Below are 19,473 nucleotides of genomic sequence, written 5' to 3'. Positions count from 1 at the left end.
TACACACACACACACACACACACGCACGCGCGCACGCGCACACGCACGCACGCACACACACACACACACAAACAAGGATATTTTGACTACTTCAAAGTTCAATTTTGAGTAAAAATGACTGATTCCTGAGGGGCCTCGGTTCAGGAAAACAGTGTTTATGCCTTACAGGACTGATATGCTAACAGCCAGGCTACAGTCGGTTAAGACTGTAGCCTGGCTGTTGTGTGTGTGTTCCTACTGTTTTAAAACAACTTTAATCTCCTGAATTTCACAGAAATTAATTTAAATGTGACTTTTTTAAAGAATTGTATCATTTGACACATTGACTCGGTCCCCAGAAGTGCTGAAATTTGCTTCTGCTGGTGATATGTGGGAATCTAAATGTGAGATGTGATAATCACAGCAGTGTAAAAGTTTATTAAATAATGTTTGCAGTAATGCACTCAGACTATCCATTAGCATATCAGTCCTGAATAGCAGAAATTGAGAATTGTGGCATCAACAAGTCTTCTCCATGCCGGGTTTTTCTTCAGTCCAGCAGGTAAACCAGGTGATTTCAGTCAGCACAGAGAATGAACCTGGTCCAGTTGCCTAGCAGAACAAAATCACAGCATGAAGTTATCTTGTTGATGCCACAATTCCCATCTCTGCTGAATAATGCAGACTTTACTTACAAACAGAGAATGTTCAGGAAATTATCTGCAACAGGCGAGGTAGTTTTACACAGAAACACACTTCAAAAAAGTAAAGGAATCAAAAAAGATATGTATTAAAGGCAAGATGTATTTATTCCACATGCTAACAGCAACAGTTAGACAAGCAAACAGGAAGTCAGGATTTATTTACTGCCAGGACAACATAAGAGTCCAAAAGAATCAACTTGAACTAAATTTACATCTACTGGTCATCAGATATTTTTTGTTAACAAACAGACAAAAACATGAAGAGATCTACTGGGAATACTAAAGTGTAGTTAAGGTTGGGACTCACGCTCTGCCCCCCCTCCACAGAGAAGGAGATGTTGTTGAGCACGGTTCGCCCAGCTTCGGTGTATTTAACAGTGAGATCCTGGACGTCCAGCTGACCTCGGTTGGGCCAGTAGTCGTACATGTGGGGGTTGTTGATGATGAAGTCGGAACCTCCTCTGCCTCCAGATTTACCCAGTAGGACCTCCTCTGATGGCAGGTCGATGAATTTGAACACCCGGTCCACTGAACGCATCTGAGAGGAGAAAACAGGTGGACTGAATTCTGCCCTGTGCAGGTTTGGTACTTCCTATGTTTTGGTTCAGTTGGTTGTGTGTCAAATTATAAGATTCTTTAAAAAAGTCACATTTAAATTAATTTCATGATTGGGTGTTGTGTGAGCAAAGCTCTGGTCTCCGTGAGAGCAGGGGGAGCTGGGGCAGAATTTTTTCTATTAACAATAAAGGAAATGTCTGAGGAAATATAAATATGGAAAGAAGCAGGAAACGGGCAAACGTGTATTGCAGTATAGCATTACTGCTTCTCACGAGATACGTGACTCTCTTGAGACTTCATTTCACCGGTCCAGAGAGACTCAAGTTGCAAAAGGCGGTATTCTGCCCGGAAGGAGCCGAGGTGGCTGAGAATCTGTTAATTCAAACCCTATATATTCATGTTAGCATCTGGCTCAAGGAAAGGAAAGTTTACAAGGAAAATACGAAAAGTTTACTTGGTGTGACGATAATTTATCTCGCGGAGGCCTGCTAAATTTTGTCTTCTTCTTAAGGCAACACTAGAGTTTTTAACACTTTAAGCCGTTGCTTTCAAACTGGTTTCAGTGGTTCTTGAGCCAGAAACTTGAGCAACTCCACATGGGACAGCACTCTGTAGCCCTCTGCTGGTCAGAAACTGTACGTAAAGTGAGAGTAACACCTAAATCAGCTTTTCTTTTTTTTTTGCTGATTACCTGTGTGGATGAGTGTCTAATAGAGCTGTAGACATGTGTCATTATTTTGGCAGTTTAGTGCAACTTACTTAAATTATACAATTTCAGCCCAAAACTGTAATGATATCTCATTCTTCAGGTTAAAACTCTGCTCCACACCGAGTTAGAATCAGCCAGTCTGTACAGTACTATGTGGCTGCAATGCACTGGACTCCTGCTGAGTCTTGCTGCACCTCCACCTGGCTCAACCACTCACCTGCTGATATGACACGTTGGTGCTCGGAGCCACTCACCTCCTTAGAAAAACATCCTCTTCCAGTGGCGGCTCCAGAAATGTTTTTCTGCAGGTGCTATGAAGGAGCTAGTCTTTTTATTGAGGGTGCTATGAAGGAAGTGGTCATGCGTACCTATTGTTCTCTAAAACACCTTCAACACCAGCAGATACACATGCGTGCACAAAACCTCAACAACACCTGAAACAATCATTAATATAAATCATAAACATGTGAACAATCGCTGACTTTTCCATGAAATCATAAACACATACAGCCACACAGAAAACCATCTAGAGTGTTGCAAGGTTAGCTAATGTTAGTGTTAGCATTTCCAGCAGCCAAACCCTGGACTGCTGCGGCGGTTGAGGGTTGACTCTCTTCATCCAGATACGTAGGTTTTTGTGGGTCTGAGATCACTTCCAAACATTCATTCGTTTCTGAATGAACCCGTGGAAATGTGGGCAACAAAAAACGACCCATTTTACCACTAGCTCTACCTTTCACTCATTCGCAAGTGGAACATGAGGTCAAAGGTTAACATCAATTTACTGTTTTGGTTTAAGTTTTTACTATCTATATGATAATTTACTGATTATTTTTGTTTTGTATGTTAAATATTATCACATCCACACGTTAAATTGAAATTAAATTGTAAAAAAACAAATCTAATATTTACTTGAGGTGCTATGACTGATCCAGGGTAGCTATAGCGCCCCCTGGCACCCCCCTGGCGCCACCACTGTCCTCCTCCCTAGCAACCTCAGTTAAGAGGATATCACCCTTCTTGCAGGCAGTTTCTGTGTCTGCTCTTCCCCTGAGCAGTGAGTCTGCTCTTTGTGTGTGCTCGTGAGCACGCTTGTTAACGACTCTTTTTCCGACCGAGAAACTCAGAGAGAAAGTAACAGAGGGATATCTTTGGAGGAGAAGCAAAGAGCTAAAATCAAAGTGAACATCGGCGCGGCCGACACTGGTTTGAGGGAGCTAAAGGAGGCTAAAAAATCACGGACTAATTGAGACCTGGCTTTGTTGCTACTGTTAGTAATAATAGTTTTTTTGTCCAACAGTGAGGATCTTTTATTTAGTACCAGTTGGCTAAAATTAGCATTAGCTTGTTGTTAGCGTTAGCTACAGCAGGCAACAGTTGTAGTTAATTTCAACCATTGGGGGGGGAGAAGCTGGGAGAAATGAGAAATTTTGCATGTTTTTATCAAACCCTCAAAGTTGTGTGTGTGTGTGTGTGTGTGTGTGTGTGTGTGTGTGTGTGTGTGTGTGTGTGTGTGTGTGTGTGTGTGTGTGTGTGTGTGTGTGTGTGTGTGTGTGTGTGTGTGCTACATACTAGTCCATCCACATTGATACTGGTGATGATAGCCCACTGGAAGGTCCCCAGAATGAGCATAGCCAGAGCCACAACGATACCTATTTCTCCTGGTTTGTCCTCTATGGAGAGAACCCCCCACCACACACACACACACACACACACACACACACACACACACACACACACACACAGATTTATCAGCACCATCCAATCAAAAGTGAACTCTGATGCTGCTCTCACTATTACAGCTATGCTTCTGGCCTCATTGGAAACTAATGAGCTGTGAAATGACCCTTAAACCTGCACTCAGCATAAATACAGTCTGTGACGCAATAACACCTGTGTGTGTGTGTGTGTGTGTGTGTGTGTATGTAGAGGTGGGTGGGTGTGTGGTCCCATCCATGTAATAAAACAAACACGTGCTTCCTTTTGGTGTTTTGTCCTTTCCAGCGGTCCTGGTCCAGATGATGTCATACTGCTGCTCGAAGACCTCAAGCAGGAACAAGCTTATTGACTTGTTAACAACAGATAATTATTAGCAAACCCTGTAGTTAGCATGTTAGGAGGATGTAATACAATTAGGTCTTTTCTTGGAGAAAATACTTAATAAAGCACTGAGTCAAATGTCTTTGTGCCTCTCGTACAGGTCATCTTGAGAGGATTTTCCTGAAAAAAGTATGTACTCCCTAGTTGTCTTCTCCATCCTACTCTGCACTCTGAAACAAGTTAGCTTCAGTTTAAATGTTTTTGAGCGACACATTCTCACACCTTAAGTGCTGAAAATTGACGATGGGTGACCAAGCGTTTGTTTCCGATGCGTAGGGAGGCAAAGCGTTGTGCCAGAGCGTCGGTTTCCAATGCCTGCGGTAAAACGGAGATTTCACTGAATTCGGACCTTTAGCCTCTTGCTATTTAATCTTCCGCTCACCCCATCCTAACCCTCTTGCGCATGCAAAGCTTTGTTCCTAGTTGTTATGTCCCTCTCAACCACAGTGAACGGGAAGTTTAGAATGAGAAACAGGGTTAAGGTTAGGATGGGGGTGAGGGGAAGGTTAAATAGCAAGAGGTTAGAGGTTAAATGTTGCTGAGATGTGGGTTTTAATGCAGGAGTTGGAAAACGATGCTCTGACACTGCGCATCGGCTCCCGAAGTGTTGGGGCTCCCTACGTGACGGAAACAAACGCTTGGTCACCCATCGTCAGTTTTCGACACTTTGGGTGTGAGAATGTGTTGATTTGAGCAACAAATATCTGAGCTCCAACTCATTTCTGTGACTCACGGTTAGTTCCCACTGCGATGAAGGCTGCAGCAGTGAAGAACATCACAAAGAGGACATCACAGCGGAAGAGGAACCACCTGAGACAGGACAGGTAGTGGAACCAGGTGGCTGTGTGAGTGTTCAGGGCCTTGTGGAAGAGGGTTTCAAAGTATGTCTGACGTCCAAATGCCCGGATGGTCCATAAACCCTTCAGGGAGATGATGAGGTGGGAGAAGATCGGGCTGCGAGCTGTACAAGGGAGGAGAAATACACCTCTGAACTTCACTACAATGAGAAGGAGTCACTATGGATCACACTTGGCAGGAACTTGGAGAACAATGATTTTATTCTAGGTGCATTTGAGCATCAATGTGTTATGTTTAACATTAGGTTAAAGTTAACATCTAATTATTGCAAATACAGGGAGTACAGAATTATTAGACAAGTTGTATTTTTGAGGAATAATTTTATTATTGAAAAACAACCATGTTCTCAATGAACCCAAAATACTCATTAATATCAAAGCTGAATGTTTTTGGAAGTAGTTTTTAGTTTGTTTGTAGTTGTAGCTATTTTAGGGGGGTATCTGTGTGTGCAGGTGACTATTACTGTGCATAATTATTAGGCAACTTAACAAAAAACAAATATATTCCCATTTCAATTATTTTCTTTTTACCAGTGAAACCAATATAACACCTCCACATTCACAAATATACATTTCTGACATTCAAAAACAATACAAAAACAAATCAGCGACCAATATAGCCACCTTTCTTTGCAAGGACACTCAAAAGCCTGCCATCCATGGATTCTGCCAGTGTTTTGAACTGTTCACCTTCAACATTGCGTGCAGCAGCAACCACAGCCTCCCAGACACTGTTCAGAGAGGTGTACTGTTTTCCCTCCTTGTAAATCTCACATTTGATGATGGACCACAGGTTCTCAATGGGGTTCAGATCAGGTGAACAAGGAGGCCATGTCATTAGTTTTTCTTCTTTTATACCTTTCTTGCCAGCCACGCTGTGGAGTACTTGGACGCGTGTGATGGAGCATTGTCCTGCATGAAAATCATGTTTTTCTTGAAGGATGCAGACTTCTTCCTGTACCACTGCTTGAAGAAGGTGTCTTCCAGAAACTGGCAGTAGGACTGGGAGTTGAGCTTGACTCCATCCTCAACCCGAAAAGGCCCCACAAGCTCATCTTTGATGATACCAGCCCAAACCAGTACTCCACCTCCACCTTGCTGGCGTCTGAGTTGGACCGGAGCTCTCTGCCCTTTACCAATCCAGCCACGGGCCCATCCATCTGGCCCATCAAGACTCACTCTCATTTCATCAGTCCATAAAACCTTAGAAAAGTCAGTCTTGAGATATTTCTTGGCCCAGTCTTGACGTTTCAGCTTGTGTGTCTTGTTCAGTGGTGGTCGTCTTTCAGCCTTTCTTACCTTGGCCATGTCTCTGAGTATTGCACACCTTGTGCTTTTGGGCACTCCAGTGATGTTGCAGCTCTGAAATATGGCCAAACTGGTGGCAAGTGGCATCTTGGCAGCTGCACGCTTGACTTTTCTCAGTTCATGGGCAGTTATCTTGCGCCTTGGTTTGTCCACACGCTTCTTGCGACCCTGTTGACTATTTTGAATGAAACGCTTGATTGTTCGATGATCACGCTTCAGAAGCTTTGCAATTTTAAGACTGCTGCATCCCTCTGCAAGATATCTCACTATTTTTGACTTTTCTGAGCCTGTCAAGTCCTTCTTATGACCCATTTTGCCAAAGGAAAGGAAGTTGCCTAATAAGTATGCACACCTGATATAGGATGTTGATGTCATTAGACCACACCCCTTCTCATTACAGAGACGCACATCACCTAATATGCTTAATTGGTAGTAGGCTTTCGAGCCTATACAGCTTGGAGTAAGACAACATGCATGAAGAGGATGATGTGGACAAAATATCCATTTGCCTAATAATTCTGCGCTCCCTGTACTAAAACATGAGCCATGAGTGAAAAGGAAGAAGAATCTTTTAGAGAACTAAGATGGACTGTATCATCAGACGTTGCATGTCAGGAGGAACCCAGAACATCCTCTGTTTCATTAAAAAACCTTCTTCAGCAAACAGATGTTCTGAAAACCAGCCCAACCCTAACCCTTTATTCAGGTCAGACTGCATCCACAACCACATTTCTGAAACTCAGTCATAAATTTGTGCAGAGGTGGGCTAAAAATAAGAAAAGGAACATTTTAAACATCTGGATGAAAAGCAGGACATTTTTCAAGCATTAGTAAAAAGTCTGAATCGCTCATCTGATATGAGATTGTTTCTTCTTCCTGCTTCCTTTTCCTCCCTGACACTTAAGTGACAGAAGGTGAAGTAGCTTCAAAGCCTGGAGAACCAGGCTGAGGAACAGCTTCCTCCCTGAGGCTGTAAGTCTCCTGAACTCTGACCTTTCAGCTATCCTCTGCTCTTGGTTTATTATTGTATGATTTCAGTTGTTTTATAAAAACTTCAGGTTATTCTAGACTGACCAGAGAAACACTGGTTTTGCTTCCATGCCTCAAAAATGCTGTTGAATAGCTATAAATAAAATATAAATATGAATAACAACCGTTACAGAATCAAAAACAAAAGATAATTTCTGTCACTTTGTGCAGAAAGTTTCCAACATTTCAGACATTTACATTCTTCACAGAAACAATACTGTCAGCTCACAGCTATTTCAGCAGGAGCCCAATGAGACAGCCTGGAATCCCTTTGTTCATCTCTGTTTTTAAAGGCTGTGTTAAGCAGATACCTTCAGACAATACTGGAAAAGCCTACATCATCTACATATGTGAGGAATGCAGCTCAGACTGTTGACTAACGCGTGGAGTTTCCACTGCATTTCATCTGACATGCTGCGTAAAGCAAGGGCGGGAAAAACACCAGGATATGGCTGAAGGAAATCCCAGCTCGGCTCATCGCTGCGACCCTGATCAGGCCCGGAAACGCCTTGCTTCACCGCTAAAACACGCTCTGACAGAACTCAGGGCAGAGCAGGAAGTCCAGCTGACAGAAGGGCATCTTCATCAGAAAACACATGACGTGTTTCATTTTCTAATGCTGAAAACATAAGGTAAGCATCATCGGACTTTTTCCAGAAGGCATTCTTCAATCTGTTCCGTGTTTCTGCCGGTAGATATGTTTGGGTCTTGTTTTATGTTTTGATGGGGAATGGCGGTGATGTTGGCATAGTTAAAGGAGGCAGCATCCTGACCAATCACAGGCTTGACGGGTAGTTAGAGATTCGGCTCTACTCCATCCGTCCCTGTGAACCTGTTGGAGACCCCTTGAGACTACGGATAATAATGCTGCATGTCGGGAGGAACTCTTATCAAATACCTGAACCACCACTGCTGAGTGCTCTTTGATGAGGAGGGGCAGTGGCTCCACTTTGAGCTTTGAGAGGATGACATATCTCCTCACCTTATCTTTAAGGCTGGGAATAAACTTGCTTTTAACCTGGCGTTGACGCAGGCAGCATCTTGTAGCCATGAGAACACACCTACACATGTATGTTCTCAGCCTAAGGTGCCTACTCCTACTAAGTAGGCAGATACCACAACACGCTCAGAAATGAAATGTTAAATTTACTTAACCAAGTCAACTGGTTCCACTAAACCCAGTCGCCTAAAGGTTGGTTTATGCTTGGTGTGTCCGCGGGGTCCGCACGGCACCGCGCGGAAAAGTTGTGTCATTTTGCGTCATTTTAACAACCACGCCCCTCCACCGCGCCTCCGCACAGCCCAAAATTTCCGCAACGCGCACCTAGGAAATTTTCTAACCACGCGGACGCGGAAAAACATGGCGGACCGGCAAGAACTAGTATGGCAGAGGTTTGTAAATACAGACATTTGTATGATTCAGCTCTCAAAGATCACCGTGATCAACATGTTGTTAATAATTCTTGGAGAGAAATAGGTCGCACTGTCGGAAAAGACGAGGACGCTGTTAAAAACTGCTGGAATGCCATGTTGTAAACAACAGTAATTTTTACTTCTACTATGGTGTAGTGTTGGATGCATGCCGTAGAGCTCCATGCTGCCCCCCTGGCTTTGAGCGTCTTGAAAAGCATTATGTATATTCATTATTAAAGTTTTTGTACATCTTGGAAAACTCCATTACAGGTAACACACACACACACACACACACCTTCAGCCTCCAGCTGTTTGAGCTGCTGTCCAGTTCGTAAGAAATACTTCCTGATGACAACAAAGATGACAGCCAGTGGGATGGCAGCAATGAAGATATATGGTCTCATGATGGAAACAGTGAAGATGCATCCAACGACGAGCAGAGTAAGCTGATGGGAGGGAACAAAAGCTAGACTGAGACAGCAGAAACCCCCTATGCTGAGTATAGCTGCTCTGAATAAACACTAAGCTGTAGTCATTAAGAGCAGGTTTGCTTTTTATTAGTTTGTAGAGAATAAATAATGATCATTTAAATGTAACATGTGGATCACTTAGCGTAGAACAGAAACTATGGTTAAAAACAGCTAAAATAAACTGTGATCAGACTGCTGTGGAACATCATCAACCATCGCCCGAATACCTGTATGAGGTCAAAAAGCATGAAGGGTAGCATGTCATCAATGATGTTCATGTCCTTGGTGAATCTGTTCATTATCCTGCCTAGAAAGGAAAAAGTTACATGACATTCAATTAGATCACACTAAAACACAATGATAAAGCTGTGGCCATATGATCTGGGAATGGCGCATTGTAACTGTCACAAGGTCAGCTTTTACATAAAGTAGTTTACAAAACCCCCAAATGTTTCAAAAAGTAATCAGATTATTTATCCATCCATCCATTTTCAGCCGCCTATCCAGAGTCGGGTCGCTGGGACAGCAGCCCAGGGGCGTAGCAAGCTTTTTAAAGTGTGGGGCATGTGGAGATTTCTGACACACACACACACACACACACACACACACACACACACACACACACACACACACACACACACACACACAATCTGAACTCTCAAAATAGCTTAGTGATTATAAACCTCAACCTATGGTGTGGAAAAAATACGTTGATAATATGACAATTCAAACTCACAAAAAATAATTGAATAATTTGCCTTCTTTAAACTTTCATTAATCTACTAAATGTGTCACAAAATACCATTTTTTGTTGTTAATGTAGAATAATCTAGTCCAGGTGTGAAGAGTCTAGGAGTTGTAGTTTTTAGCTGGACTACATCTAAGTTGGACCAGAGGAAAAAAGTTTTGAAATTTGTATTTTATAAATCAAATAAAGTTTTCACAAACCACAAACTATGTTTTAAGGACTGCTATTAATTTGAAATTATCTAGTTATGGTTTAAAGAGCCTACATGTAGATTTGGAGTTGAGCCAGTTCTAATGTGGCCTAGAAACGTGCTGAACTCAGTTTTCTTTGAACTTTTACAAATCAAATAAAGGTTTTAAAAATCAGAAACTGTCTTTTAAGGAATCTGTTATTAGTGCATAATAACCTAGTCCAGGTTTGAAGAGTTTAAGTGATGTACACTTACAATTAGAGCAGAGTAAAGATGTTTGGGTAGTGGAAATATTTGTTGGAATTACACTTTCTGACTCTGAAGTTAAAATAAGAACCAACTTCAGCTTTGTCTGGTACATCTTTTTTACTTTTTGTAATAATTTAATCTCTTGTTCTAGAATAAATAAATAAACAAACAAATAAATAATTTTTGATGAATTCAGCCAATATTAGTCTGTTCTTGTTTTAACCTGGCAAAGACCCTGCATTTCCTACCGCCCAATTTCTCTTATTAATGTTGATCTCAAAATAATTTGTAAAGCTCTCACAAAATTACTAGAGAAGGTAACCCCCTTTCATAATACACCCTGACCAAACTGGTTTCATTAAGAGTAGACAGTCATCCACAAACTCACGTAGATTACTTAACCTGATAGATTTCTCTTACAGTTGAAACATAGAAACTAGTATATTATCTCTAGATGCAGAAAAGGCTTTTGATAGAGTTAACTGAGTGTTTGCGGCTCCCGTGTCAGGGGGATTTTTGGCAATTGTCTGATTGATTCTGGTGGCTGCCTGGTGGGATCTGAGACCCTGGGCTCTGTTGAGTCCCTGGCAGGGCTGGTTGCCCCTGGGTCCTGGGTTGCTGGGTTCCGGGCTTGGCCAGTTTACGAGTTGAAGGCTGCGGGCAGGCCTGTGGGCTTGCCAGCTGATACCTCCTGGATTTCTGGGGCTTGGAGTTCCCTCCATCTTCTACGCATCTTTGGGGGCAGATCTGTGGCCCTTCACACTCACTATTGGATGCTCCTATAGAGAAACCTTACACATACAAGTGCGTGTACGCACACAGGTGCTCACATGGTGCTCTCATAAGTATGGACTTGGGCATTTTCAACACGTCTTAAGGCTGTGGTTGGCACTAAATGCACTGTGATTTATTATCGTGTGATTGTTCAGTAAAACAATGGTAATTTTATATTTCCTCATTATGTTGACACTCTTGTATAGTTGCGTGTCCCCTTTTTGTTGTTGTTTGTTTTTCTCTTTCTGCAGGTCTAGAAGCAGACTATTGTTCATCATTGATTGTTTATTCTTCTCCCAGTTGGACGTGCTCGGAAAACCTCACCAGTGAGGCATCCTGGAGGCATCCTAACCAGATGCCTGAGCCAACTCAACTGGCTCCTCTCAATGTGGAGGAGCAGCGGATCTACTCCAAGCCCCTCCCGGATGACCAAGCTTCTCACTCTATCTCTAAGGGAGAGTCCAGCCACCCTGTGAAGAAAACCCATTTTGTCCGCTTGTATCCGCAATCTTGTTCTTTTGGTCACTACACCAAGCTTGTGACCATAGGTGAGGGTAGGAACGTAGATCAACCAATAAATCGAGAGCTTTGCATTCCGGCTCAGCTCTCTCTTCACCACGACAGACCGGTACAACGCCAACCCCTGCTGTTTTCAGATTAATTACAATTACAAAAAAGCAAAACAGTCCCCTGTGTCTGTGGGGGGAGGTGGGGTACATCTGGTTACTGAAAGACAAAATGGAACAGTTCTCTACAAGGACTCTGAAGAGCCACTCAAAATATTTGATTTGTTCATGAACGTCACATAACTAACAAAAATAATTTACATTGCACTGAAGAATGTTAAAGCTGATCCTGCTGTTGGACCAGGGCATCACTGATTCAAATCTTGCTTCAAGCAGAAATCTGAAGTCACTAGACCTGCTAGATCCTCTCAGTCGCAGCCTTGGCGCACCGTGCGAAACGGAAATGGCGCAAAACAAAAGATCCTGGTGATCAATTGAAATTTCATGAATTACTGTCCTCATTCTCTGCCAGCATCACTGATACAAAGAAAGCTTTCTACACTGACAAAATTCTCAGCTCTACTGACTCTCAGAAACTATTTTCAACATTCAAATCTCTGCTCAACCCTCCATCTCCACCTCCTACCAACAATCTATCAGCTGACACCTTTGCCTCATTCTTCCCTGACAAAGAGGCAGCTATAAGCAAACAGTTTACTCGACTGGCCACTCCTGAACATTCGCTACCACAAACTCCTTCTAGCCCAACCATCTCAAGCCCTACTGCTTCATTTTCCTCTTTTTCCCCTCTCACTGAGAACTGTGTGTCCAAGCTTCTCACGTGCAGCCGCCCTACTACATGCCCACTGGACCCCATTCCGACTAAGCTGCTCCAAGCTATTGCTCCTACAGTAGCCGCAGCAGTCACACATGTGATCAACGCTTCACTGACATCCGGTACATTTCCCATCTCTCTCAAGCATGCTCAGGTTAAACCGCTGCTAAAAACATCTCTTCCTCCAAATCATGTGGAGAACTACCGACCTATCTCTCTCCTCCCTTTTCTGTCCAAAATCATTGAAAGGGTGGCTTTCAAGCAGATCACAGAATACCTCTCACAAAACTGTCTGCTTGACCCTTACCAATATGGGTTCACAAAGGGCCACTCCACTGAAACTGCTCTGTTAGCAGTGATGGAATCCTTAAAAGAAGCTACAACGACTGACAAATCCTCAGTGCTTCTCCTCCTCGACTTATCAGCTGCATTTGACACTGTCAACCATGGCTTCCTTTTGTCCACACTCTCTAGCATGGGCATCACAGAGAAAGCACACGCCTCGTTTGAATCATACCTCACAGGACGATCGTTCAGTGTATCTTGGCTTGGACAATCCTCTACCGTGCACCATCTTGCCACAGGAGTCCTCCAGGGCTCTGTACTAGGACCTCTTCTCTTTGCCCTATACACCACCTCACTGGGTGAGATCATTCAATCACATGGCTCCTCCTACCACTGCTATGCAGATGACACCCAGCTCTATCTGTCATTTCCACCGGGCGACCACACTGTCTCTCCACGAATATCAAACTGTCTCTCTGACATATCAAAATGGATGAAATCCCACCATCTCCAACTCAACCTCTCTAAAACTGAACTACTTGCCATCCCAGCAAAACCATCCATACGGCACAATATCTCAATCCAAAATGACTTCCTATCTCTGGCTCCTTCAAAGGCAGTTCGAAATTTGGGTGTTGTGATTGATGAACACCTGACCTTTAAAGATCATGTTGCCTCTGTTGCTCATTTATGCCGCTTTGCGCTGCATAACACACGAAAAATCAGACCATACCTAACACAACATGCCACCCAGCTCCTGGTGCAATCTACTGTCATCTCCTGCCTCGATTACTGCAATGCCCTTCTAACTGGTCTTCCAGGCTGTACTGTGAGACCTCTTCAAATGGTCCAGAATGCAGCGGCGCGTCTAGTCTTCAATCAGCCAAAAAGAGCACGTCACCCCTCTGTTCATTGAGCTCCACTGGCTACCGCTAACAGCAAGGGCGGGAATCCCATTTCAATTTTGAGGGGGGGGACAATAAACAGTAAAACTTCGGAGAGTAATTTTTTTGGGGGGACATGAAAAAAATGCTGTCTACATACAACACTGTATGTCCTTATAAGAGACTGACCTGAGACTCTGTGCCTGTGTCTGACAGGCTCTGGCTGCCTGTGCTCAAGTGACTGGACTTTGCCTAATGAAACTGTTTAGAAACAATTTCATTTCTTTCTTATAGATGTCTTTATCAAAATGCAAGTTTCTACTTGCTTGACGTTCTGGAGCATTAAAAAACAACCTGATGTCTGCCGTTTTTCGTTTCTCTGCCATTTCAACTGACCTGCTCTGCTGACAGTTGGACAGCAACACACACACAGATGGGATGTTGTCATTAGAACGGAGCTGGAGGATATTGATCAACAATAATATCTTGCCAATTTTGTACATCTCCATAAGCTTTCTTTCTTTTTGTTTTCATTTCAATAACAAGACTGTGGCCTAAAATGGAATAAGCAATTCAGAATAAAGATTTAAAAGTAGATCGTTAATAGTTGAAGCAACATGTCCTGAAATGACATGGCTATTAGCTGACCAACAGCTACACGTGTGGACGGATGCAAAGCATTAATTTTAAGTACTAAAACATATCTAACTTTTTCACAACAAAGAGAGAGAACATAAAATGTCTAATTTAAATTTTATTAAATCACATAACATGAAAGCTACTAAAATCCAAATAGTTCCATATTGATTTAAATATATTTGAAGTTTTCCTTCTAAATATGTCTAGAAAAAATAACAACCTTCAAATCAGCTTTCACAAGTCACGTATCAAAATGACTGAAATCTCTTTAATAAATCATAGAAATATTTGTAGGCTATTAGAGAATAAATCTAAAAATATATTCTTGAAATATTTGTTTAATTTTAATAATAAAAATTAAAAACATTTACTTTACAAATACACTAAACATATACATACTCTATAGTTTATCTTTCAGTTTAATCGATCTCTCACTTTTCTCAGTTTTCATAGTGTTTTTGGGTCTGTGTGGCCAACGAGATCTTTGACTCTATGTTTTACACTGAGAGCTTTGAGCAACGTGCCTCCGCCACACATTTGCTGCAACCAACCAGTTCATCCCTAAGCTGCACGGTGCACCTGCACTTTGACATATTGCAGCTGCAGAGCCTGGGGAAGACGTGATAAGAGCGGTTAAACGCTGTGGTTTTCCATACATCGGACCAGTTAGTGTTGATTCTACCATATTCATATGCTACATAGGATGAAGCGCGGACATTTTCATCGATCTATAAATGCTCCGCAGATTCCAGGGGCAGACCGTGAAAGCATACGTGTCCGGAAAAAGGAACTTTTGATCGCCTTAGTGAATGGAATAATAATAGCGGAATAATCCTGGAATGACCAGAGAACATGAAGTGACAACTTTTTTTTACTGTGGTGGTGGTGGTCCATCATAAAGGGATCTCCGACCGGTGATCAAAATCTAAAGATAATCAGTGTCTATGTTTGACATTTATGACCACATCTGACATACATATTTAAGTTTGTAGAACAAGCGTGTGATAAATGACTTACTGCTGGAAACCGCTGGCTTTTTGATTCCCGCCTCCTGTGAGCCAGCGGGCTGCTGTGAAGCTGTGAGCGGGGCAGAGCCGGCAGCCCCGCCCGTTGGAAACAGCACGTGTGAACCGACCGTACCAACTTGAGAAATGGGGGGGTGGACTATAATTTCTCAACAATTAAAGTTAAAGTTAAAGTTAAAGTCCCATTAGTTGTCACACACACTGGTGTGTGCGAAATTTGTTCTCCGCATTTGACCCATCCCCTGGGGGAGAGGTGAGCTGCAGACACAGCTGCGCTCGGGAACCATTTGGTGGTTTAACCCCTCAATCCAACCCCTTAATGCTGAGTGTCAAGCAGGGAGGCATTGGGTCCCATTTTTGACACACATTGTTTTGTATTTGCAGACTAACTTTTACGTTGTGGTTTTAGAAGACAATACAGGTTTACTGATAGCATTTATGTGTTTACAATAACTTCTTTTGTGAGGGGGACAACTTTGTGTGAGGGGAGACGCGTCCCCCCCCGTCCCCCCTGGGATCTCCGCCTATGGCTAGCAGCATGCATCAAATTCAAATTGCTAACACTAGCATACAAAGTCTGAGATGGTACGGCTCCCATCTACCTGAATCCTCTTGCAAAGGCTTACGTCTCGACCCGGCCGCTCCGGTCATCACAGGATCGTCGGCTAGCAGTGCCTACACCACGCTCAGGACAATCCAGACTCTTCTCATGCATCGTTCCACAAATGTGGAATGACCTTCCAAGCACTACCAGAACAGGAGCTTCCTTTTCAATTTTCAAGAAACTCCTGAAGACCCTGCTCTTCAGAGAGCATCTTCTAAACTAGCACCCTCCCTGCACCCGTCCCCCCTCTCTACTGTCCACTCCTTGTTCCCTCCTCTCCATGACTGATGTCAATGTTGTTGTTGTTATTGTTGTTGTTAGCCTCAAGGGCAACATGCCGATTATCACTTGTAAGTTGCTTTGGACAAAAGCGTCTGCTAAGTACATAAACATAAACATCATTTAGAAGCGGAAAAATGTGCATCACCTTAAGCCCCACCCCCTACTTTAATGATTACGGTTTGAAGCTATGACTCTAGCTGGCCAACAGAGCTAAAACATGTTCCACAAACACTCGCTCTGTTATTGACATCTGTTTGTAAGTGGATGGCCCTATTGCTGAGTGGTCCTCATTTTCAAAGGGGCAGCAACGAAGCAACTACAAGAAAACCACCAGAGAACAGTGATGGGAAAGACAGCTGTAAAATCACTGGCTTTACTATTGTAGTTAGTTTTGTCACCAACGTGTAACCAAAATAATTACTTTCTCCACAGTTTCAATGCTATTGCTGGTGCTGATAAGAAAACCCAGAGCAGACACATTCAGTGGCAAGGCATGTCATCATCTGACCAGGAGCTAAAGGGGCAAAAACATTCACATAATTGCTAATCATTGGCTAAGAGTAACTTCATGGTAAACCAATAAGAGGCAGGAAAGTCATTTTCTCTGATGAACCAATTTGACCCATAAGGACAAAGACAAACCTTAATCATTCAGTAGATGATACAAAGAACATCACCTGTTTTCATGTTGTTGAGCACAGACATGGGGGCTCGTAGCACGGCACTGAGCATCTGTTCATGAAGTCTTTTGGACACAGTGAGCAAAGTGTGGACTAGAGGGAGACCCCGGAGGACCCCCAAGGCCAGTATGCTGTCCGAATGGGCCACAAAAATGTAGATGATGTAGTAAGCACTGGTGGGTGTGACAATGACTGCCAGAAAAACAGGAGGCGATGAGGCATTCGGGGGCAGTTCACTGATGTAGTTGGGTGAGTTTGGGTTGGCCCCGTCTCTCCAGATCTTACTGGTTAAACAGAACAAAAGTTAAAGATTGGCAGCGAATGCCAGATCAGACTGAGGACAACAGAAAAACAGCTGGTGAGATGGTGATCCAATTGAATTCAGTTATGAGTGACTTAAGATTTTAGAAGACTTGGGCTTTAAACTTAATGGAGTCTGTTGGGTATATCAGAATAGATCTAGAACCTTGCATAGTTGATTATGCTCTGATACAAAAAACCTTAGAACTGATGGAAGACTCTCTTTTTACCGTGACTGTAAAAAATAATAAGACTTAATCATTTAGCTGATTTTTACATAAAAAGAGAGCAGTGTCTCATTTTAGTCTGTAAATGAACATAAAACGTGACTCACTCAGTGATGAGAAAAATCCCAACGACTGAACCAGCAACCTATGTATGTAAAAATGGATGTTGGCTTTTAAATACCCGAAGCTCTAAAATGTGAGAACCTTTCATCTAAAACAGAATGTGTGGTTTCACCTCAATGACAAAGACAATTCCGATGAAAATGAGAACGTAGATTAAGCTCCTGTTGGTAGAAATGTAGCGTAGGTAAGTACTCCATGAGGTAGTTTGAAAGACACTCTCACGTTCATCTGCAAAACATTCCTGTGAATAAAAGAAAGACGTTTTCACCATCCACGCCTGACTAAAGAATAAACACAGAAACACAATAAAGTATAATCCCTCCAGAGCCCACCCAGGGCCCGGCGCCCCCCTTCCATAGGAGCCCACAAATCATGGGGACTGCACAAGAGGATGCATGCTCTCCTAATGTGCAAAGGATGTACATCACTACAACGAGGTGTGCCACATGTAGAGCACCACCAGCCCAGGCATGAGGAGAGGGAAAAAAAAGAGACAAGTTATCTGACACCGTGCTGCCACAGTGATTGACAGCAAGCAGCAGCTGACCGCCCAGCAAACAAATGCACTGATAGGAAAAAGAAAGAAAATGTCTAAACAAAACTGCTCAGATTCCAGATTTGATAGCTCATCTTGACGTGGTAGAGCAGTAGCTCTACTCCAAGGCCCTGTCCACACGTAGCCGGGGATCTGCCAAAACGTAGATATTTTCTACGTTTTGGCCTGTCATCCACACGAAAACTGAGTTTTTTCACACGAAAACTGATCTTTTTAAAAACTCCGGCCAAAGTGAAGATCTGCGTTTTCTCCGTTTTGGGTGTTTGCGTGTGGACAGACAAAACCGGAGTTTTAAGGTCCGCAACGTCACTTTCCGCGACAAAAAATGCTGACATCACGTGTGCGACCTGTTTTTACACTAGCCGACATCATGGATGCCCTCAGAGCTGCGCTCGCTTTATCAATTGTCCAAGCGCTTTCTGCTCATTTGTTTTTGCAAGCGGAATTACTGCTCCTTGCGGAAGACCACAGACGAAGGACGAGGTTAAGAACGGGGGAAGTACTGCCGCCTACAGGTCTGGCATGTCCTTAACAACGTATTTATCTAGGTACGTGTGGACAGTTTTTTTTTAAACGAGGTGGTGTGGATGCAAGTTTTTGGAGGGACGGATATTCATTAAAAAAAAAACCCCGGCTACGTGTGGACTAGGCCTTCGTCCTTCCTGGACGTCAGTGCTCTTCACCCTACCTCTAAAGCGGCGCCCAGCCACCCCCTCACCGGCTTGTATTCATGATTTTGTTACTTACACCAGAGGTGTCATGTGCCGATAGGCAGGGCAGATAATTGCTTGGAGTTAAGGGCTGATAAACTTTTGACCAGAGGTGTGGACTCGAGTCACATGACTTGGACTCGAGTCAGACTCGAGTCATTATTTTAATGACTTCTGACTTGACTTGATAAAATCTATTTAGACTTATGACTTGACTCGGACTTGAACGCCAATGACTTGCGAATTGAATCGACCTGCATCTGTTGACTTGATGATGACTTGAGTATATTTGATATTTCAGCACAAAAGTGGCACAACATGGACAGAAATCATAAATCATTCTTGGTTCTGGGTTTGATCTTGTTCTGCTAAATGCAGCAGCTCTTTGTAATCAGGTTCAGTTGCACTTTCTGCTTCTTTGAGCAAAAAAATTAAGACTTGGTTGTCTTTGACTTGAACTTGACTCGAGACTTGACTGGAAAGACTTGTGACTTACTTGTGACTGGCAAAGCAGTGACTTGGTCACACCTCTGCTTTTTACCCAGTCAGAACCACAACTGTAAAAAGGTTTAAATTAAAGCTACGTCACAGTCCCTGATAGGGCCCTTCTCCTCCCTCCCTCTCTCTGAGTGTGACTGGTTCTTAACAAAACAGCCTTTGGGTATGGGGGGTTACAAATAATTACTAATTACTTTGTCAAAAAAGTAACTCAGTAAGTTACTGAGTTAC

At 43.0% G+C, this 19,473-nt stretch overlaps 1 protein-coding gene across 4 annotated transcripts in view; it reads right to left on the bottom strand.

Annotated features, from left to right (window-relative positions):
• Positions 1-19,473, bottom strand: part of cftr (CF transmembrane conductance regulator) — an 89,096-nt gene that overhangs the window by 5,166 nt on the left and 64,457 nt on the right. For 3 of the 4 annotated variants that reach the window (XM_015963824.3, XM_054732751.2, XM_054732752.2), the window contains 8 exons: positions 17,591-17,719; positions 17,463-17,500; positions 16,826-17,112; positions 9,355-9,434; positions 8,953-9,103; positions 4,784-5,011; positions 3,523-3,623; positions 991-1,221 (listed from right to left, as the gene is read on the bottom strand). In XM_015963824.3, the coding sequence (XP_015819310.1) occupies positions 991-1,221; positions 3,523-3,623; positions 4,784-5,011; positions 8,953-9,103; positions 9,355-9,434; positions 16,826-17,112; positions 17,463-17,500; positions 17,591-17,719 (1,245 nt within the window). Of the gene's footprint in view, positions 1-7; positions 592-674; positions 735-990; positions 1,222-3,522; positions 3,624-4,783; positions 5,012-8,952; positions 9,104-9,354; positions 9,435-16,825; positions 17,113-17,462; positions 17,501-17,590; positions 17,720-19,473 lie in introns of those variants that run through there. The other variant, XM_054732753.2, reaches the window with a different exon arrangement.

The sequence above is a fragment of the Nothobranchius furzeri genome, chromosome 4, assembly GCF_043380555.1.
Source record: "Nothobranchius furzeri strain GRZ-AD chromosome 4, NfurGRZ-RIMD1, whole genome shotgun sequence".
Classification (NCBI taxonomy): Eukaryota; Metazoa; Chordata; class Actinopteri; order Cyprinodontiformes; family Nothobranchiidae; genus Nothobranchius; species Nothobranchius furzeri.
The sequence above is the reverse complement of the archived record's forward strand: the minus strand, read 5'-3'. Positions and strand labels throughout refer to the sequence as shown.